The sequence below is a fragment of the Nematolebias whitei genome, chromosome 11 (assembly GCF_014905685.2).
Source record: "Nematolebias whitei isolate Nwh7 chromosome 11, NemWhi1, whole genome shotgun sequence".
NCBI lineage: Eukaryota > Metazoa > Chordata > Actinopteri > Cyprinodontiformes > Rivulidae > Nematolebias > Nematolebias whitei.
The window spans coordinates 44,710,157-44,733,672 of NC_056508.1; the positions used below are offsets into that span (position 1 = coordinate 44,710,157).

General features: G+C 39.4%; 1 protein-coding gene across 1 annotated transcript in view; it reads right to left on the reverse strand.

The window, feature by feature from the left end:
- Nucleotides 1-16,808, reverse strand: part of si:rp71-17i16.5 (phosphatidylinositol 4,5-bisphosphate 3-kinase catalytic subunit gamma isoform) — an 18,076-nt gene extending 1,268 nt beyond the window's left edge. The window contains exons 1-11 of the mRNA XM_037684545.1: nt 16,578-16,808; nt 14,182-15,422; nt 9,873-10,518; nt 9,690-9,755; nt 8,546-8,771; nt 6,423-6,517; nt 5,799-5,942; nt 5,617-5,707; nt 4,235-4,365; nt 2,065-2,176; nt 1,763-1,920 (exon numbers count right to left, since the gene is read on the reverse strand). Of these exons, the coding sequence (XP_037540473.1) occupies nt 1,763-1,920; nt 2,065-2,176; nt 4,235-4,365; nt 5,617-5,707; nt 5,799-5,942; nt 6,423-6,517; nt 8,546-8,771; nt 9,690-9,755; nt 9,873-10,518; nt 14,182-15,422; nt 16,578-16,808 (3,141 nt within the window). The remainder of the gene's footprint in view (nt 1-1,762; nt 1,921-2,064; nt 2,177-4,234; nt 4,366-5,616; nt 5,708-5,798; nt 5,943-6,422; nt 6,518-8,545; nt 8,772-9,689; nt 9,756-9,872; nt 10,519-14,181; nt 15,423-16,577) is intronic.
- Between the last annotated feature and the right edge of the window lie 6,708 nt (nt 16,809-23,516).

The following is a 23,516-nucleotide window of genomic DNA, read 5'->3' on the forward strand; positions in this document are numbered from 1 at the left end:
TATATATATATATATATATATATATATATATATATATATATATATATCTCGCACTATGTCCTGGACGGGGCACAGTGTGAAAGTTGCCACAAAAAAAAGACCTCGCACATAAACAGCAACATACTGATGACATCATAATACATTTACGCATAAGAAGGCTGACAAAGGAGGTGAGTTGTTCATGGGCACTGCCAGAGTTCCATAGTCCTGATAAGAGATGGCACAGTGTCTATCAGCCGGCTCAGATCTGATAAAGGTCCATAGATGTCCTCGGGAAGAGCAGAGCAGAGCTTCTTGTTCACATAACCTCCAATGTGAGATAGTTGGCCTATTCAAGACCAAGCAGGGAAGCCAGATTCAGATATTTGTTTTGGGACAGCTCGACTCTGCTTGATTTTTTTTTCTCTGCCTTCATAGTTCTGCTGGTACGTCTCAACGGCGACTCCACACAGCCACATTTTGTGGTCACTCCACCGGGCCGTGCTTGTAGCCTTCTCCAAGGTCGATTCCTTCATGCCAGCGAGTTCCTGGAGCTGCAAGTGATTCTCAAAAAATCACGGCCAGTTTACGGCTTAGCTCACAAAGCATCTGAGTCCGAGTGCTTGAAGCACGGCACATTCCTTCACACAAGGCAGGCAGCCTCACAATGTGCCAGAACCGCTGCCGACGTCTTCTGAATTTGTCGATATGCCAGATACTCACAAACTCCAAAAAGCAGAAAACCTGTTATCATAAATCCAATTATGTACATGTCTTCTACGTCCTCAATGGACAATACAGACAGACACACCATCTTCCACTGCCCCCAAGAATCCATAGTGTATCCAGCTGCATGTGTCCCTTCAGGGCATGAGGGCTCTCCTTCGTCTTGTCTCCTCGAGAAAATTTATATGTTTGATATTATGTTATTTATTATGAATTGCTTCAAATGTTTTTAATTTGATCAATTTTACAAAGACTTTAAGATTAGGTTGTTCAGTCCAAATTTACATTAAGGTTTCCACAGAGTTACCTTTTTTATTGCTAAAGAAGTTCACTCATTAATGGTAACAGCTTCTTGTGATTTCCTATGTTTTGTCATGCTAAGTCAGTAATTTCAAAAAATGACTGATTTATGGTCTAATTTATAAAGCTGTGTTTCATCAGCATTGCAGTAATAACTCTTGTTGTAGTTCCTGATACTATAGGCAATGAAAACATAAGAACAGAATTGGACCTGGAGCAGAACCCCTTTAGTTGATACTTTGCTGTTTTACCATAAAGTCAAAGAAGCTAACAGGCACTCCAGTTTTCTGTTTTGTGTTAATTAAATTGCAAATGGCTTCGAAAAGCTTAAAAATATTAATAAATAATCATAGACACTTCAGCTGCAGAACAAACAATGTTAAATAAGTTATGCTTTTCTTTATTTAATAAATTTGTTTAATTCTGAACAGCTAATGCAAATCAAAATTTACCGACTGCATGCTGCAAGTCAGCATCCTATTAAGATTTTTACTAAAACATCTGACTGAAAAAACACCAGGTTGATTTAAATGCACATGCATTCTGTTTTTATTTACAACAATAGGCCTATAGATTATATTAAACAGGCCCCTCTTGTAAATGAGTCCTCGAGGCTCAATGAGATTAACCTGTATAAATAAAGGTTGAATGAAAATTCACCAATAAAGAACATGGTTTAGGACTTCACTTCAAGTTAAAGCTTGTGGATATTAGTCACACATCATGAAACACAATCACACCAACAAACAACTCTTACGCTGAAGCGCTGAAAATAGAGGCTGTTTCGACCTTTGACCCTTCCCATCACATACAGGAAATCAGGTGTGAGCACGAACGGTGCGCGCTCTCTGTTCACACCAAGAAAGTGCTTTCTGTTCCCCAGGATGTGACCGAAGTCGATGTGGAACAGGTTTCCTGAGAGGAACAAAATACACAATTAGAGCAGTGAAATATGTTCAGTGCGTCTTTTAACACTCTGGCCCTTTTGTCAAAATATTATAAATAAGTAATAATTGTATGAACATCTATTAACTGTGAGCAAGGATCTGTGCTGCGTACCTTGGTCTGTGATCATGATGTTGTCGTTGTGTCGGTCTCCTATGCCCAGTACGTAAGTGGCCACGCAGTAACCTGCACAGGACTTCACAAACTTCTCCGTAGTGTTGTAGTGCTGCATAATAACAGGTACTCAGATATTTAAGGTAAAAATAATCAGTTACTGGTAAATAATAATAATCTACAGAGGTAAAGCCATTTCTGTGTAGTCTAAGGTCAATAATTAGCAGTAATCAACTTGAGTTGGATTGACTCTAAAAGTCAGTCAGCTGTATGTTTAGATGCAATGATGACTTGATCAGTTTCACTGAAATCGCCCAGTGGTTTGTGAGAAATTTTGCTAACAGACAAACAGGTGTGACTCCAACTTCAAAACAGTTCATTTTGGGAACATTTAGAGAAAATACAAACATATCTAACACTTCTTCTGGCCCAGGAGCAGCTGCAAACAGTTATTATGTTGTTTTTAGTAAACAAAATTAGTAATATTTCTCCTGCACTCAATTTCCTATTTACCGTAATTTCCAGACTATAAGCAGCTACTTTTTTCACACGCTTTGAACCCTGCAGCTTAAACAATGCTGTGGCTAATTTATAGATTTTTTTTTGGACCGGCTAACAAGCTTCATGCTGCCAAAACATTTGGCCCCGTCACACCCGGGTGCTCACATAGCTGCTCAATGCACGCCTCTCTTGGGGGATGTGTCCTCATGACTCAATGAGACTACATTTATAAGTAAAGGTTAAAAAAATGATCAATGAAATTACCGAACAGTAGGGCTTCAACAGACTACTCAAGTAATCGACACATCAATTCCTAGGACATCTCTCAAGTTTTTACATTTCACATCGAGTATTCGTGGTCGCCGTTACGTCATTGCGTCACGTGTCACGTGATCTGCACCAGCGCGGGCTACAAAATGGATTCCTCCAAGCAGATGGATGGAGCGGAGCAGGCCCAGTCTTGGCAAACAGGTAGAAATGCATCAATAGTCTGGAATATTTCACTAAAGGTGAATCTTCCGGTTCAACTACCGTAAGGAAACAGAAAATGAATCAACTTCCTGACTGTTTGGAGCTCCTTGCAAACCGGTGTTACACCATATTCTGTGACCACTGCATACACTGTTGCAGGTCACAGAATATGGTGCAACACCGGGTCCAATGACCGAACCAGAACCAGCTTCCTCTGACCTTGTTTCACAAACAAAAAGCAAAAAATATTAACTCTAAACCTATAAAAAAAAAACCTATAAACATATTAATCTCTAAAACTAAACCTAACGTGCACCACTGCGGGCGGTGGTGCGAGGTGATCGTCCACCCCACTGTTTTTAAGTTTAGTTTTTGACGTGCCGCATGTTTCTTTCACTTTTGCAGCTTAATAATAATAACTAATAGTTTTGGTTTTCCTGTGACTTATTTGCAGTATGATAAATGGTTGGAGCAGAACACACACTCCCAATGTTTTGTTGGTCTGTTTTTTTGTAAATAACAAATGCCTTTTTTTGCGGTTTTATTTATTTGTTTATTTTTGCATTTTTAGATTCTATGACGTCATCAACTACTTGAGTTCTACTCGAGTTTCATTATGTTAATGTCGAGTTTAAAAATTATGTAGTTGTTCAACCCCTACCGAACAGGTCACAGTGGATCAATGAAGTTTGGTTTCATTGATCCACTCCTTCGTCCACTCCGTTCTCTCCTCTCCTCCCCGTTGAAATTAAGTCCCCCCTTCCCTGGAGGCACAACAAAGTATTTGCAGCCACTCGAAATAAGTGTGAATCGTGCGTTAATGTGGCACTCTGAGCTCCATGGGAGGCTTGGAGGACTAGCGGCGAAGGTAGCGATCAGTGACTTCCTGGTAGGCTACTGTATATTTTTAACCAGCTGTGTTACAGGCACTGTTCAGAAAAAAAAAACCATTGACTGTACGTATTTGTGTATTTTATCAGTACGTATTTAATTCAAAGTTTTACAAAATATTTCTGTGTAAATATCTCATGTAGACACCTGCGGCCTATTCACAAGTGCGGCTTATGGATGTACAAAAAATTCATTTTTCATTTTAGAGGGCACAGCTTATATTCAGGTGCACTCAACAGACTGGAAAATATGGAAATAAAATCTATAAATCTTATTCAAAGTATGCTTGTGTGCCTTTTTTACTCACTATTTCCTGAAGAGGACCCTTGGATTTGAGCCACTCGAACAGAGCATCATTTCTGAAGGCTCCTGTGGTTCCTCCGTGGGTTCGTTGCACCGCAGCAATGGTCGCTGCATTTCTCACTATTTCAATCATGCCTTTGGAAAGAAATGCATCAAAACTCAGTTGAACTTTTTCTTTAAGTGGTTCATAAAACCTTTGAAAACACACCACTGGTGATGCTTTTATAGATTTAAAAAATAGTCTTACTTTGATAGCTCGTTGTGTACTTGCTCTCTGCAAGTCCACTCAAGTAGACACAGTATCTATCTTTTCAACAGATGACCTCAATTAACCTTGCTGGATTTTTCTACCTGGATTATTGAGCATGCATCAGGATGCTTGCTCTCTGGTTTCAGTTTTTAAGCTGTTCTTAACATCAAAAAATAATTTACTTGTTTTAGTACCAACATCAGAACAAATTAAACAGTTTAAAACACAAATTTCTGGATCTAAAACAATGAACACAAAAGTCAGTTTATCTTCAGCATATAGCTCTTATTTGTCAGGGTGGTGGTGGGTGTCCTCTGTATGTACCGTGTACTTATTTAGGTATGTACCAAGTAAGCACAAGGCAGCACATACTTACTTGGTATGTACTGAGTACATACCATGTACACAATTCAACTATGCTCAGTCAAGTCATTTGGACAGTTTTTTTTTTTGCTGAGATGTTTGTCCTTCATCCAAAGGACTTCATCAGTCCGAGGAGCCACAAACAAACTGGAGTCCCACAAGCACCACACTGCCATAGTGGAAAAAAACAGTTTGCTGGGGATAAGATGGTTTCTAGGGCTCGCCATCTCCCCCATCAACTCCTCTGAGGCAGCCATAGCCAAAGTGGTTCAAATTTGTCATGTGCACAATTGGTACATTCCTGGTTCATGCATGGTGAGTACTGAATATATACTTGGCACATACTGAATACTTAATAGGTACTTCTCTGGTATATACCTAGTATTTACCTAGGTACTACCGGGCACATGAACAAGGATGTACCCAGCAGTACTTACGTACACAGTAAGTGCCTGGTACATGCCTGGTACTTGCTTGGTGCATATCTGGTAACGAGTACTTACCTGAAATGTACCAAGTACTTAACAGGTGCTTCTCTGTTACATAGAGGGTACTTACCCAATACATGCCCTTTACAAAGTTCTGGGTAGATAACAGTTAAGTACCCTTATAGTACCCTGTCCTTTATGTACCAGGACCAACCCAGTAAATATCAGGTATACAGATCCAGGTAAGTAACAGTCTGTTTTATGTTTTGCTACCAAACAACTTTCTTCAACACATAATTAGTAGTATTATTTCATTTTCGGTAAGAATTAGGACCATGTTGGTACCTATGTTCTGCCCTGTGGCGATGCAACCGTATGGAATAAGATTGAGGTCCAGAGATTTCTCCTGCCAGATCGAGTCCATCACCATCAAAGTCTAAAGAGAGATGCATACAACCTTAGGCTTTACTTTTTATAAGTTCATGTGAGTTGTTAAAATGATTGAAGACCAAAATAATCTCTGTGACCTGAATGATTAGCATGTCCTGTCTGAGGTCGTCACCCTCTTTAAAGATTATTCCCACTGGTGTGGTGGAGGTGGGCGACGGCATGGGGGAAAATTCCAGCCACAGAGGCTTCTTTTTGGAGGCCATCACCTTACATTTGTCCAGCTGGATTAGAAGATTTCAAAAGATGTATGGTGTGAATGACTTTAATCCGGGGTTCAAGTTAAGAGCAACAGCAAGACAAGAGCGAATTTAAGACCTCAAATCAGTTTCTGTTTAAACGCTCCCAGGTTAAACATTACAGACTATAAATGAAACAAAAAAAAGGATCAAGCTGGACTATGAAATATAAAAAATATAAGATATATACAGAAGGGGAATCCGTCCAGAGGAGCAGATCATAATGCCACAAAAGATCAAAGGTGTTGGACAAAACCTCAGTATTAAGAATAATAAAATGCCTTCAACATTTTAATGTTGTGTAAAAAAGCAACAATACTGTACATGCATACATATATTTAACATATATATTTAAATGAATGAATAAATGAATAAATAAATATATATTTAATTGTTACACAATATGTACATCATGATGAAACTCCAATACACTTCTTTGAAAACATAAAGAAACTATTGACCCACCAGGATTCTTCCGACTTTGATGCGGGGGTCAAAGGGCAGCAGGAACTCGTCTGGCAGACTGCTTGTTCGTAAAAGCTCCTGTAGCTTGAGGGGAGCTAAAACAAGAACAATCGAGGCACATTTATTCAAATAATTATAATAAATGACATATAAGCAACTCGTTCTTTCGACCATGAAAAACAAATGGCTGGGAAGCACTTGTTCTGAGTTTTAAAGAAACTATTTGATCTTGGGAGCAGCTGTGAAGCACCATTACGTTCTCAGAATTTGTTTTAAGCAAATTAAAGAAGAATGGGATTTTCTCTACTGTTACAGACTGATTACTTTTATGAATAGAAACATTTACAAAGATAAAACAAATGACTGTATTTTGTCCATCAGTTGATGTTGCTTGTACGCAGACACTTTCTGGAAACTTTCAACAGAATGTGTGCATGGGTTTAAAAATATAAAGACATTTTGCAGAAGGAAGACTTTCTGCTGACTCTTCTTGTTACTTTGTTTCATTTAATTTACTATGTATGTATGTGCAAAACTAACAAAAACAAACAGAATAATTAAGGGCACTTTTAAAAGATACGTATTGAATATACCCTGGGGTGGGGGGGTTCTGTGGGGGGATTCTGGGACACCTGGCAGCCTTTTGTGTCATGTGTTGGGAACATGTCAATGCCTGTGTGGGGACGTTTGTGTGTGTGGCTGGTTCAGTGCAGGTGGAGAGGGACGGGAGGGGATTCTGCTCTTTGCTGTGTTTGTGTAAAAGAATAAAAAGATCTTGATTTAAAAAAGCAATGTGTCGACTCATTAAGATGCACCTCTTTAGCATGAATGTGATGTGAATTATACATGTTAACATTTAAGACATATTAAGCTGATTGTTTGCCAGATCCAGTTAAATAAGCTGGTCTAACCAGATCCTCTTTGAATGTAAAACTCACACAAAAATTAAAATGAATGTATCAAAAGAACCATTTATCTGCCTGTAATAAACTGATAGACCAAAGCAACAGAAGAGAGTTGATAAGATGCCTTGTTGGACAAGTGAGTTGAAATTATACATTTTCTGAATCAAGAAAGTTCTCTGGCACCATTTTATATTTTGTTTTAAAGAAGAAAAAGTGTAAAAATCAATTTATTGACGTACAATGCGTTTCAGTTAAAGTCTGTCTATTGATAAAGTGCCAATTCACAACAAAAGTCATCTAAGGGAAAAACATGAACAACACTCACACGTTTGTAACAATGTATCACTTTTTCATCTTGTAACTGCATTAAAGTGGAAAACTGTTTTTTTTATTTTATTTGTTGACATTTTAGCATTGTGGGTTTGGCGAATAGAACTGGAGAGATCATGATAGACAAATATCAGGGATCCCGCAGGGCGCTGAAGCCCCAAACAGACAGAGCTCTTACTTTTGCTAAACTTCTGCTAGTCCTCTAAGTTTATCTTTTGACCACTTTTTAGTTGCTTCAATTGCTTCTATCAGATAAAAATAAAAACAGTGGTAGGTTGCATACTGTCTCAAACCCAGCCGGTCGAAGCAGAGGGCCACTCGTCCTGAGCCTGGTTCTGCTGGAGGATTCTTCCTGTTAAAATGTAGTTTTTTCTTTCCACTGTCTCCTTTGTGCTCGCTCAGGATGGGAGACTGCGACGAAGTGAAGATTCAACACAACCTGCTGCTTCTTTAGATACAGAACTTTTACGAACTGGCTTGTATAATGTATGTGAATGTTTCTGTTCAGTGCCCTGAGACGACTTCTACAGAAATAAACTGAACTGAATTGAATTCCTTATGGTATTTGGTCAAAGCCTTCATTTAAAATTTTCACAGCTAAATTTTTAAAAACGCTTTTCAGCATCTAGATATTTGTGTTATTTTGTTGCGTGGACAGGACAATCAGAGCTTTCGAGTTGTTATTTGAGACAGTTCACGATGTTCCATCAAAACTGAAGATTACTTTTGAAAAGGATGTCTAGAATTTTGCTTTAAAAGATTCCAAGAAAAACATTAAGAATTTCTAACATTAAACATGTCAAAGCATTTCAAGTGTTAGTTATTTTTTTTTCTCACTGTGCTGAAAAGTGGAGTACTATTTTTCTGTCCTTGAGGAGTTCTTCTCACCTGTAGAAGGGAGATCAGTTTTGTCGGGGTAGAGTTTCTTGATGTTTAGAGCCACCTTCTCCAGGGCCTCCACAGCCTGCACCTGCTGGGTGAAGCTGTCAATCATGGCCTGACCACACCCCAGCAGGTAGGCCTCCAAAATCACAGCCATGCGCTGGCAGAAGTATGGACACCCTGCCACCTCGCTGCGGACGTACCAGAAGAAGAAGTGGCCGATTCTCTTACTCTGCAACAGAACAGAGTTTACATGACGAGCACAGACGTGACTGCAGCCCACAGGAAGAGCGTTATTGTTTTATTTTATTTTTTTATGTTAGGGCTAGACATTAAAAAAAATAAAAATTATTTGACCGTGCAAAGGAAATGTAGTCCTTAATTAAAACACTCATACAAAAGTGTAATATCAGATTATTTCTGATCAAATTTATAAAAGGGAAATAGAAATTTCTAAATTGTAAATGTTCAGTTATTTGGTTATATCCATATGTCAAACGTTGTGCTGTAAAATATTTAAACAAACAAATAAAAATAAACAAACATACACAGACATGTACAACCACCATACATCTAAAACCCACAATTAAATAAATAAGTAACAATGTAGGTGTGGAATTAAACTTTAGAAATTGTTTTAAACGATTACTTTATGTTAATGGTTAAAATGTTTATTTTATAATGGAAATAAAATAGATTGTAGTATGAAAAAACAAAAATAAAAAAGTGGAATATAGTTTGTGGAGATACATTACGTCATGTCAAGGAAGGGGGACGTTCTTTTTTTTATTTTTTTATTCCCTAAATTGTTTTAGGAGGTTGAAAAAAATTAGAAATTAAATGTGAGTTTCAGTAACTCTGAATAAATTATCATGTGACTTTTTTCTTTCAGTCTTTTTTTAATACAATATATATTTTTTTATCATGTTCAAATATTAATTGTACAAAAGTGAGGAAATTTCATACCAACACATTTTTTTAATTGTGTTGGTATGAAATTATTATTAATAATTTAAAATTTTCACCAAGCTCAGTACTAATATATTCATCCTAACAACCAAATCCTTTATGTAAAAGCTAAATTACACTCTGTCATTTTCTATTACAAGAGCTGATTTTTAAACAAATAAGCAAATGTTTCAGGACTCACCCGCAGAGCTCGTTGGATCAGATATCGAGCCAGGAAACTGTCGTGGTAAGGTTCCACTTTCAAGGTCTGTAAAAGTAATCAAGATGACAGAAAGACCTGGTCGGTGTCTCTCTCTAAAACAAAATGTTCACATTTACACCCATTTATCAGGCAGAATGGAAACAACTGAACATCAACCCATACCTGCACCAGCTGCAGCAGATATTTAAGCACATCGTCGTTGGACAGCGTCTCCAGTCTTTGCACTGCTAGTCTTCTGACAGTCTCATCTGCAAAGTCTATGCTCAGCAACTCCAAGGCCACAGTTAAGTCCAGTTCCCGAGGGTCCCAGTTTCCCAGTAACCAGTGGACGTCCTCGACCACTCTGCGGTCCATCCAATCAATGCTGCGCAAGAAGTGGGGCAGGCTGGAGGCATATTGGACGCTCTCCTTCCGAAACCTTTTGAGGCAAGCCCTCTTGGTGTTACTGACTAGGGTTGAGGGTCTGATGGTATTCGTGTCAATGTTTGGGACCTGAAGATTATTCATTTGTGGAGAAAGAGAATCTGGGTCAGATTCTGTTGTCTGGGGTGATGCAGAAAAGGAGGCAATGGGTTTGTTTGGGGGAAGACCAGAGGTGGGATCCCTAGCACCGTCACTGTGGCTCAGGGTGTTCGGGAGAACTACAGGGAAGCTGTAGCGGTCTAAAAGGATGCTGATGGCCATGGAGTCAGCGATGTTTGGGTTTGTAGCAGAGGACAACTTGTCTGCTTTGTATGTGATGGCCTCATCCTCCTGGTCAGCGTAGGACCACATGTGCAGGGTGTGGGAGCCCTGGCTGAGGACAGACCTGCAGGGATACAACAGTCTCACGATGGCTGCTTGTTATTTAGGATTTCATGTTATTTTGGTCGCATACGTTATACCAGTAGTGTAGTCTATGTGATATACAGAGTATACCCATTAGAAAAGCTTGGGAATTTCAGTATACCCGCTTAAAAGTGCCCAATGATACATGACATATTATTGGGCATGTGTCATTTTTAACACATTTGGAACATTTTATAGAGACATTGAGTTGGTTCAAGGTGTTTTTGTATAATTAATACTTCTGTAATTACTACTTAATACTTGAACATGTTTTGCTTTGATACTTTTTAATAAATTCTATATGTTTTTAATACAAAGCCAACTGTTGCACAAAGTTTGTTGCTCATTTATTCAAATATAAGCATCAGGGAAATTTGGAAATGTTCAATGTGCTTAAAAATCAAAATAAATTGACGGTTCCATTGTACTAACCCGTGTACTTCGGTTTCTAAGCATACCCAGTACAAAAATGTAGACTACACCACTGCGTTATACACACACCACAGAGTCATCAGGACTCAAGGTTGAGTCCCATTCTGTGCACATCAAAGTTAAAAAGAAGAAGATGATTTTGCATGAGGAAGGAGACAAAAGCCAAAATCAGTGAATCAGGAAGTAAAAACCTTCCTCAAATAAACATCAGCTTTATGTCACTCCAACGTATAGGGACTACAGTACATGCACTGAGTGAGCGCATTGAACCACTAGATGTGCCAGAACTTTCCTCAGCTCAACAAAGATAAAACTGAAGCTTTTGTAGCCAAAGAGGAAAGACTAAACGTTAAGTTTGTGCAATAAAGCTGCTTTGCCTTATGCTTTTTATTTTATGTTTTAATTGCATTTAAATATGCAGCGGCGCAGCAGTAACTTTTGACCCTAACACATTTAAAACTAAGAAAAGTGCCAGAAATTCAACTATGAACAGTACATTTCATTTTTTTTAAGAAAAATGCTAAACTGTTAACATTGGAAAAGGTTTGTAGAAGGTCATCATGTAGACACATTTATAGTTTGGTGCCATCATAGTCACCTGGAAGTTTTATCATTTACTTGTGTGAGTTTTCAATGATTTAATCTCTGTGTGAATATTTATGCTGCTGTTTCGTTCTTCTATTTTTCCTCCCTTATTGTTACTAAGAAACTCTAAACTATGACAGGGTGCTGAGGGAGGAGGTAGTATTGCATGAGGAAACCTGGAGTTGCAGAGAAGTATGTTAGACTGGTACAGGACATGTATGAGGACAGCAGGACAGTAGTGAGATGTGCTGTAGGAGTGACAGATAGCTTCAAGGTGGAGGTGGGAGTGCACCAAGGATCGGCTCTGAGCCCCTTCTTGTTTGCTTTGGTGATGGACTGACTAACAGATCAGGTCAGGCCATGGACTACGATGTTTGCAGATGATTCATTGTGATTTGTGGCAAGAACAAGGAACAGGTGGAAGAGAACTTGGAGAGGTGGAGGTATGTACTTGAAAGAAGAGGAATGAAAGTCAGCCGCAGTAAGACAGAGTACATGTGTGTGAATGAGAGGGAGGAGGTGGAACAGTGAGGCTAAAGGGGCAGAGGTCCTAAAGGTGCAGGACTTCAAGTACATGGAGTCCACTGTCTAGGAACATGGGCAAATGAGGGTGGAGGCAGGTGTGGGAGTTTTATCTTTTCCACCCACATTTTGATGTTGACGGTACCGGGAGTTGAACCTGTGACGGATGCTAGTACTAAGGTAAAATTGTTGTTGTTCCATATTTTTACGTCTCCGAATGGTTTAAGACGTACAGGTACAGACTTGCAGATATTTATGATAAACTACAAACATCTGAACGGACTCTCTCACAGAGAGAACTTTGTGAGTTTGGGCTCGCAGCTGAGCTGCTGATCGCTCATTTGGGATTACTGTTTGCACCGAGACTCGCCGTACGTCAGACGGTGTGTCGACTTTTGTCACGCAGGAGAACAGCCACATGCTGGTTATACAGGGCGTATCAACAAAACTGTTCTGAGTAGCATATACAGCAGTCTTTGACCTTCTCCCCCAGCGTATAGTTTGTACACTTGTGCAATGATGAACACTTTGAATCACCCCTTACACCTGTTCCCTGTTGTCATTATATGGGAGTTGCGGTGTTTGGTCACTAGAAGGCGCCATACTCCCACAGCTGCAGACAATGATTTCTGATGAGGATCCTGGGCGAGAAGCTTTGACTACTTCGACCCTGGAGCATTACCCTGCCAATGGTTCGTGCTCTCAGACTCTTATGTGCACTAGTGCCTTGTGAATACTAATTCCTTTTATATGATCTTTCCAGGGAACCGCTTGTGATCCACTTGTGCGCCTCGGCTTCCATGTGAACCTCTGGAACTCTGTGCCCCTTCAGCTGCTCTCCTGTATCTTCAGCCTCCATGCTCTCTAGTGCTTCTTGGACCTTCTCATGACTGTTATGGATTCTGGAACCAAGCTGCTCACCTACCATCTATTAGTAAGGGAAAACCTCACATTCTGTGTAACCCCTTCCTGAGCTGGACTCTGGATTTAAATCATCTCCTTACTCCACAGGGTTCCAGTTTAATCCAGAGTTCTTTTCTCACTGTAAGTAAAAGCAGTGAATTGACTTCTTTGTGCCTGGGTTGTTCATGATCAGTCCTTTCTTCTGGGTATTCCGTTCTTGTGACACATTAAGCTGTCTTAACACAAGCTCACCTATCTTTTTAGTCTCTCTAACTTCTCTTATCTGCAGTCTGTCATTGTGGTTCCATATTCTGTCTGGTTTGTGGTTTGTCTGTGTTTTGTGCTCTTAGTTACATTGTTTTGTATCTGCCACACCAGCTGTCTTTCTTGAAACATGATCATTTTTTAAGATTATTATTATTATTTCATTTTTCACATAAATTTTCAACTTTACGTCTTATGTCTTACTGCAGGATCAATAGTTTTATCTTATTTTATCTTCACCAGCAAACTTTAACATTCAGATGTACCAATGCATGTTATGGCTTGTAAATTTAGCAATTTTGACATTGTAGTTTAAAGGTAGGCCTAAGTTAAATATGCATAAGTTTGTAAATGACAGCACAAGTCCAAACAGAGAAAAAGGGCCATGGTTAATAGTTTAGGCTGTTAAAATCTTTTTTTTTGTTGTTGTTGCTTTCATTTCATTTATTGTTTATTTGTATAGCCACAAATATTAACAGTAAAGTAAAACATTTATAGCCTATGCTAATTTGCAATGCTTCTCCCTGGATGGGCCTTTGGTGACAATAAACTACTGGTGTTCAAAATACAGTTGATGAAGAATAAAGCATTAAACTATTATCACAATACATAAAATAAGAATCAATCAAATGACTATTCATGAAATCAAAACCAGTTTGAAGAGACTTTACAAACGCATGCTTCTCATAGCAGAAAATGTTTTAAACTATCTGAATGATTTAAAGAATGAAAGGGAGATGGATGTGACTACATGAATTGTTTAAAACGACCTCTAACTTTTTAAAGAGTATTGGACGAAAACTAAAGATTTACTAAAGATTAATTTGAGTCGAAGATGGACTTCAGGCAATAAAACAGTTCCAGATTTTTAATTGTCGCAGTTAAGTCTTTAACACTGACATCAAACATCCATACAAAGCCATGGTTATGAACTCACCTGTGATCTATAAGAAGAAGGTTGACAAAGTAGAGCACCTTTTGTTTTCCTTTCTGAGCGTCCGCTGCTTTGTTAGCCGACAGCAATGGTGGCTTTGATTCTAGGGTCAACGTTCCCTTTGAGTCTCGAACTCCTGTTGACTTTGGGTCCTTGGTTGTTGGAGACATATCTGTAGCACTTGCGTTAATGGTAAAGCCAAGCTTGACTCCACGTGGCAGATCCCTGAGAAGAATATCAAACTCTAGCCACTCGTTCCACATCACCTCATCTGCAAAAGGTTTGGGATTGGAGGACACGGAGGAGAGGACCTTGCCACCATAAAGTATGGATGCTTCAACGTGAACAGACTGAGGCCGTTTGTTCGGCAGTTTGGGGATATCAAAGCCAAGCAGTTTGACTCTGAGCTTTCTCTCACAGTCCCACAAGGATATCATGAAGATGTCATCCAAATCCTTGCCTTGGAGACTCAGATCTTCGTGAGAACTGAACTGTCCGCTGAAGCTATCAACAAGCGGCCAGTCCACAAGCGTGATGGTCTCGGCTGGAAGGTGTGAGACAGGAACCACAGAGAGGTGGATATCCTGACTGGTTTTCAAACAGTGTCGAACCCAGAGGAACTCAATGAGGGTATGGTCACCAGAAAAAAACTCCTCCCTCCCCGTGACTTTCAACACCAGACCATCAGAGGTGTCATATTCAACTCCGTTATCTGCCGCAACGCTTCTGAAAACTTGAAGAAGAACATTTGGACTTGCATTAGAATCAACCTGCACACAAAAACTGATCTTGTTCAGGTAGTGGACGGTGACAGAAAACTTTCTTTTCAGCCAGTCTTCAAGCTCGTTTGGGATGGGCGCACATGTTATCCAGGGCTCTGTGGTGTACAACATCTCGTCTCGATTCTTCAGCTCGTGCTTTCGTGAAGATGCCAGTTTCCTGCGGGTGAATGTGAGTTCACCAAGTCGGTCAGAAGCCTCTTTCTCCAGATCATGTCCGATCAGGTAGTTTAAACACTGCTCTTGTCTTTTCTTCTTCTCTGGATCAGCTGCAACAAGGGGTTTTACAACTATTTGTGCCAAAAGACACTGAGAGTCATTATGTGACCATGGGATATCTAATGTCCTGATAATCTGACAGTCATCGTAGGCCTCATACCACTCATCCCCCCTGGCATACAGCAGGGTGTACTTCTCTGAATCCAAGATTGCAAATGGGTCAGGATGGCACGCTTTTTCCTGTGCCTGAAGGCAGAGTAACAAACATTTGAGTGTACAGTATACAGCCTTTACCATCTTACTTTTAAAAATATATAACATGAGTAAAAGCATTTTTTTTTTCCCCTAGCAAAAATTACTTGGTTACTACACCTTGGGTTAGTGGTTAGTTAGCTAGATGACACCGACCATTATCAGCACCTGCTTGCTAGTACTAATGTTAGTTTAACCAAACTCGCTGCCTAGAGCAAGCCAAAGTTACTAAGAAAGCCAATCGGGTTCAACATACCGTATCTTTCGGACTATAAGGCGCACCGGATTATAAGGCGCATTAAGTGAAACAAAACAGTCAGATAAGTCAAACTTTATTTAAATCATTCACAATAACTCTCAGCGTTGTTCAGTTGTACCACATAAAATTGGCTCGAGGTCAGTAAGCACAGCCAGAATTGATAGATAAGGTGCACTGGATTAAGACTCACTGTCGATTTTTGAGAAAATTAAAGGATTTTAAGTGTGCCTTATAGTCCGAAAAATACGGTATGTTTAAGATCTTTATAAATCTTTATAAAAACCATCAATCTAACGACGGATCGTTAGTGCCCTGATAGCCCTGGGCGGCTATCGGCACTAACGATCTGTCGTTAGGCTGATGGTCCTCCTGCATATGAATCACTAGTTTTGGCTGTCACCATCAAACTGGTTGATTCACTATGAGAAAGTATTATTTATAAGACTGAGTTTATTGCAGCTCCTCAAACTGAAGAAGTCTTTTGGATAAAAGATGAAACACTTCAATAAGAAGAATTCTTCCAGAGGACTTTAACTTTTGCTAGATTTTTCTATCTGGATTATTGAGCATGCATCAGGACATACGTTTAAGAGTTTTTACCTTTTTAGCATTTCATGTTATATCCATAAAGCGGAGGACCGTTGCAGTAAGATCTGATTTGGTCAATTTCCGGCTTCAAATGGAAACTGTGACGACTCTTCCATGACCCAACCACTCTGTCAAACCTTTTCACCCAATATTTGGTCAAACCAATCCAGTCCATGACACAACAGCTTTATATAAACAACCATGTTCTTGAAATAACCCTGAGTGTTTTTGGTGTGTCATATTTAGTTGCAAAAACAGCTTTTTTGGGGGTGCATAAAACCCTCCAGTTTGGGGTTACATACCTTCATAGAAATGCGCAGCCTCAGCTGGTAGATGCTACACTGAGCAGGGAGGATGACTGACACCGACTCAGAATTCTCATTGTCGCAACAGTTTTCATCCCCTCCCGTCTGCAGGGGACCAGCCCAAAACTTACAGATAAATGTCAGGTTGTTCTCAGAGCAGCTATGTGTCAGCGCTCCTGACAAACTGTCCACAGAAACATTTTGACACGGGGCCACTGCTGTATCCATTATACTGCTGCAAAGCCTGAATAAAATATTCAGAGGCAAAGCAGACAATTAAGTCAATTAATATACATCAACATCAGAATGTAAATGTAAACTGAGGAGCAACAAGAAAGTTCAAATTGTGTAAAATGTAAATCTTACAGCAGCTGGTGTTGAGAGGAGTCCACCTGTCTGACGATGTGAGACTGTATGCTTCCTTTTTTGTCACTACTCTGAAACTTCCTCATTCTTTATCACAGAGACAAACTCAAACAATTCATTTACGGACACTGCATCGGACTTTACTTCCTTGTTCTATTTTTTTAAACTTAGAGAATTAATTACAAGAATGATCCTGACATGTTCATAGCTGATGCTGTAAAACTGGGTGGGATCCAAACTGCTGTTCTGCACGTGAAAAAGCAGAAAAAGAAACTTCTGCTTTTCAGCTGTGAATGAAACTGATCAGAGGAGTGCGGAGCGTCTTATTGGAATACGACAAACCTGTTTGTGCCGTTTGACTTGATATTCTGTGGAGTGTGGCTGCACCTTGGCTTCATCTGTTGAAAAATTATAAGTGTACCTGCAGCAATGAGAAAATCCATGTTCTGTTTCTAAAAATACAAAGTTCTATAATATCACCAGATTATGACTTTGAGAAGAGACCAAAAGAAAAGTAACGTAAACTAAGCTCGTTATACCTTCACCATTCAAACACTACAATTACCAGCACAAGAGAGAAAGATAAAAACTAAAATTATGACAGACAAAAGGAAAAACCGTTCCAGTTCAGTGTTTATTGTAAAGAATCTATATCAGTTCCTACATGCTCTTATTACAGTATAACTTGAGGGTTATATGATAAGTGTATCTAATGTGAGCCGACTTTATGCTCAGTTCTGTTTTTCCAAAACATCTTTTTAACGTCAGTTTCTTATCCAGGTGAAGAACAAAAACAACCGTTTGTGACTGTTTTTATGTTTTGTTGCAAAGAAGAGAGCACAGAAGTCTGTTGGAGTCAGCCTCCCCACCATCACATACATCTACACCTCCAGATGCAGGAAGAGGGCCACCTGCATCATGAAGGACCACACTCACCCAGCACACACACTTGTTGCCCCACTCCCCTCCGGAAGGAGGTTGAAGAGCATTAATAATAATAATAATAATGAATTTAATTTGTAACGCACTTTTCATTAACAAAAATCTCAAAGTGCTACAGAGTGCAACTAAAATCAATGATAAAATCAACTAAAATCTGTGATAAAATCAACTAAAATCAATGATACAATCAGCTAAAATCAATGATAAAATCAACTAAAATCTGTGATAAAATCAACTAAAATCTGTGATAAAATCAACTAAAATCAATGATACAAACAACTAAAATCAATGATACAATCATGTGGAGGCAGAATAGGCTTGCTTAAAAAGAAAAGTCTTTAAGCCTTTTTTAAAGTCAGTCAATGATTGTGGAGCTCTCAGATATTCAGGGAGGGAGTTCCAGAGGGGGGGGGCAGCCACACAGAATGCCCAATCTCCCATGGTTCTTAATTTAGTTCGTGGCAGGTGGAGGAGATGACTGTTCTGTGATCGTAGGGACCGGGTGGATGAATATGGAGCAAGAAGGTCCTTCAGATAATCTGGTGAATTTCCATATAAACACTGATGGGTTAAGTGTAGATCCTCTAGACTGAGGAACAGCTTCTACCCTGAAGCTGTTAGGCTCATGAATCTCTAACCAGGGTAATCAATGTGAAAAAAAAAATCACTGTAATGCCACTTTGATTGTTGATATGTGCTGCTGATTATCCATGCTGCTGATCTCATGCTGCTATGTTCATTCATACTCATCTGCTCACACAGACTCATGTTCGTGCTGCTGTTCTTTGGCATACTGTTTCTGTACTATTAGTGTTTAGTGTATTCTTAGTTCATATCTTAGATCTTATTACTGCTTTTCTTTACAATTTATACTTTTATTGGATGTAACTGGGACGCTGTGTACACAGTTTTTTTCCACCACATGTACCACATGTGATGAGAATGACAATAAAGAACCTTGACTTAAAATAAATAACTAAATAAACTGTTTGATCTAAGGTCTAACGATCTATTGTTAGGCTTATGGTCCTCCAGTTGCATGCGAACAACTAGCTCTGGCCGTCAGCAGAAAACCGGTTGGTCCATTCTGACAAGGTGTTATTTATATGTCTGACTTTCTTGCAGGGTTTCAGACTGAAGAAGGCTTTTGGATAAAAGACGAAACGTTGCAACAAAGAAGAATCCATCAAGATGACCTGACTCAACCTTGTTAGATGTCTGGTCTAAAGTTTGTTGAGAATACAGAAAATAGAATTGTTGCCATGTGACACACCGAAGGAGCATCCATTTATGATACACTTAATTTGCTGATTGAAAATAGTATTGCAGTGGTCACAACAGGAGCTTTTTGTCTGATTTAATGATATTACCGATGATCAGTGGGGTTTAGAAATGAAAGCACCAGAAGAATATAATATCAAAGCATGTTTGAAGAGAGCTTGTGTGTCATCAGAGGTATTTAACCTCCTTCAGTCTGTATGATGGTGTTACGATGCAAGACAGCTCTGCTGCACTGACACCAATTAAATCTTTTTCCATTACGGCTCTATTTTATTCTGTTTCTGTTTATCGTGCACAAAATACAAGATTGACAGAAAACCTGAGGGGCCTTGAAAAATACTATCACTGTTAGTTTCATGTTGTGATGACCGAGTCAAAAATCTTCAAAAATTACGTTTTTTTCTCACGTTCTGTAGCCGTTTTTATTTTTTTATCAAATAAATGAATAAAAGGTCAAATCGCCTTGAAGATTTTGATTCAGCCAGTTTGACTACAAAGAAACCAATCAAAATTTTGATTCCAATTGTGATCTGTTTTTTTTTTTTTTAGAAATTTTTTAAATAACAGTTTTTCATTTTGGGTTCATGGAAAGAAACATTAACGAATAAAAGCACCAATGAGACTGATGCCTCAGCTTATCAAGGCTCACAAGCTTGATCCTTAGTCTCTTGTTGTAAATGTAGTATTTTTATAGTAATAGTATGTTTTATAAAATGTAGCTGTGCAATGTCAGGTTTGTAGCGATGCCCTTGGCAGACGCTTCAGTCTAATAAAAGGATTCATCTTCAAAGATTGCTGTGAATGATTATTTTAAGCGCAGCACGTCTCCTTAGAAATTAAAGTTTGACCTACTGCTCTAATCACGTGAAACAACTGAACCTGTTCCTTCTGTGGTGCTTTTGCCAGATCTGTGGCTCTTATCTTTTAACCAACCTGAAATTAAACCACCCTGAAATCAAGAGCAAATCCGCAGCCTGCTCCCCACCAACACCACGAGACTCCTCTCTCCGACCGTCAGCGTGGAATCCTAGTGACCTCCCTCTCTGGACCTGTAAAGAAGAATAAACCACAATAACTAACAGTTATTTCTGACTTATAATAACTTCAAGTTCAAGTTAATGTTACTGTCGTTCACATCGCATGTGGTACATGAGGTGGAACGAAATGATGTACTCAGAGTCCCAGTTACGCCCAACAAAGGCAAAAACATAAAGTGTAAAAAGAAACAGTAAATAAGGATCTAAGATAAGATATACGCTACACACTAATAATGTGAAACATACGTCGTAACATCAGTGAGTCTGTGGTGAGCAGATGGGTATAAATAAATAGAGCAGCACGAGATCAGCAGCATGGATAATCAGCAGCACAGATAAGTCACATATCGCCAATTAAAGTGGCATTACAGTGATTTTCTTTGTTTTCTTACAGTGATTATTCTGGTTAGAGATTCATGAGTCTAACAGCCTCATGGTAGAAGCTGTTCCTCAGTCTAGTGGTGCTACACTTAATGCTTCTCAACCTCTTTCCTGAGGAGAGCGGTGCGAAAAGTGTGTGTGCTGGGTGAGTGGGGTCCTTCATGATGCAGGTGGCCCTCTTCCTGCATCTGGAGGTGTAAATGTCTGTGATGATGGGGAGACTGACTCCAACATCTTCTGTGCAGCCTTCACCACTCTCTGCAAAGCTTTTCTTTCTGCAGCTGTGCAGCCTCCATGCCACACGTTGATGCTGGAGCACAGGATGTTCTCCACTGCACACCGGTAGAAGGAGGTGAGGACTGAGCTTCCCAGACCAGCTCGCCTCAGCCGCCTGAGGAAGTAGAGTCTCTGATGAGCTTTCTTGATCAGGCTTTTTGCCCCTGCAGAAGTTGTCGTTCAGGTGCACACCCAAGTATTTGTAACTGGAGGGGGCTCAACACACAGCCCTGAGGGGAGCCAGTGCTGAGGGTTATGGTGGAGGAGGAGAAGTTGTGGATTCTCACAGACTGAGGTCTGGTTAAGAAGTTCAGAACCCAGTTGAATATGGAGGGGGTTAGTCCTAGTGTGAGTAGTTTGTCCATCAGGGTCTGGGGAATCATGGTGTTGAAGATATTATTATTATTATTGTGTTCAAGATTATCTGAGAACACAGAGACTCTGCTGCCCTCCTGCAGGTCCTTTTTCCTTGAGGATTCCTCTCCACACTGTAAATAAAGTCACTTACCTTCTAATCTGGTCTCCTGTGAATCATTTTGGGTTTTGTGCTCTGAAACTGCTTTACAACATTTACTGAATTCAAAAGTGACATTTTGATTATGTCTAACTTTCCTGCTTTGACTTGAACGTTCATCCAGCTGCCTTTTATTCTGCTCCTATTCTTCAGCCAAAGAAAACAGAATCTAATGAGCTCAGCTTTCCATGAATTAATTCAGTTTACAACTTTGTTTCAATATTCATCTTAGCTGTAGGGAACCACTGATCACAGCTGTGAGTGAAACAGAAACTGCTTCTGCGTTTTAATCATCTGTTCTCTCCCTTCACACCTGATCACCAGTGCTCTTTTGTTTTCTATCCATCTACCGTTCCTTGTGCTCACAATCAATAAGCAAACGCAGAATTTTCAAGTTTGCTTGAGGCCTTAAGCTGACATCAGTTTACATCCATAATGAAATAACATTTTTCCTCAGAAATAAAGGTTAATAATCCAAATTTGAACCTTACATCTGAACTTATGGAGTGGTTTATTAAAAATGAACTTTTTATTTGTTCCAAGTAGAGGCGTAAAACTCAGAGCAGATCTTTTCTACTAACCGTCTCTTGCCACCACAGAGCCTTTTCATTACCTTGGTGACCTCAGACCTGTGGACGGAGGCGTGCTGGTGGATGTGAGAAGGTCTTTGAAGTAGTCCCTCCATTGCCTGACAACATCACTGGTGATTTTATTATTTTAAATAATAGAAATCACAGCATGAACCGCCAAATTATACGTGTTAAAAGTCTACTTCTGAGATTGCAACAGGAGGTTGGCTTGAAACAAAGCACTGAAGGTTACCTACTGGACAGATCTGGTTGGCAGGCCGTAGACTGACAAAGTCCTCTGGATGGGGGACGAAACGTTTCTTCACTTAAAAAAAACTGGTCCAGGTTAAATGATTTAACCTTTTTTGTTAATAATTATTGTAGTTATTGGGTGGTGCAGAGGTTGGAGGAGGAGAGCCTGTGATCAGGAAGTCACAGATTCAAATCCCAAGACCGGCACATAAAATTTGGGTGGGAAAGCTGAAGCACCCACGTCTGCCTCCACCCTCATTTGCCCTTGAGCAAGGCCCTTAAAGCCCTCTGCTCCACGTGTGCTCACATTATAGGAAAAATACAGCGTAATAATTAACAGAGTATAAAAATGGATAAAATATAGAACAACTCCTGCACCTCATCATCAGTGTAGTGCATCCATCTTAGATAATAAAACAGTAAAAATTAAAAATAGGAAGAACTTTTTCATGGTTTTGCCTTTTAAATAAATGTTTTTGCAACACCAACGGTCTACTTGTGCTTTTCTTCACCCAACTGATCAGGGATCTGGTTTTATTTTCACTCACGTGAAGCTCCAGTCAGAATATATCGACAATATGTTTAAGGAGTTTGTTGTGAGTGAAAGGTTTTTAGGTTCATTAAATGTCTAGATAATTAGGTTACAGAGCAGCAGTGTACTCCAGTATTGAATTTCCTCCCTCCTGCTCCTTCTGTTTGTTTATCTCCTTACACAAGAAAAGAATGCATCCGTAAAGTGTTTGTCTTGGTGGATGGGTTGAGTTATAACTCCTTTTAAACCTGATGAATCAAAATAACAGGATAAAGATTTCCCCTCTTTACCAACTCTGCTTCCTAAACGCTGCCGTGTTCCTCGTCTGCTGCAGAGACCAGAACCAATTTTCCTTCTCCTGTGAGAAAACACAAATCTGTCGCACAACTAATACACCACTCAACGAGTCATTATCACTGAGTGCTCAATTCGTCCATCTGTTCGGCTGCACAAATTACACATCTGCTGGCTGCGGACAGCCCACTGTGATGTGCAGTTTGTGTAGTTAACAGAGCAATAACATGTTTACAGATTTAACTTTTTTAGATTTTTCTACCTGGATTATTGAGGATGCATCAGTATAGCATGTTGTGTTGCACAACAGGGCAACATGCCACAGCAACGTGTCCAGGATGAACGCTGGAGTCATAAACTGCTCTCCATGGCCATGAATAAGTGAGTAAAGGAAAGGAATAAATAAATGGATATACAGTGTTATATATATATATATATATATATATATATATATATACATATATATATATATATATACATATATATATATAT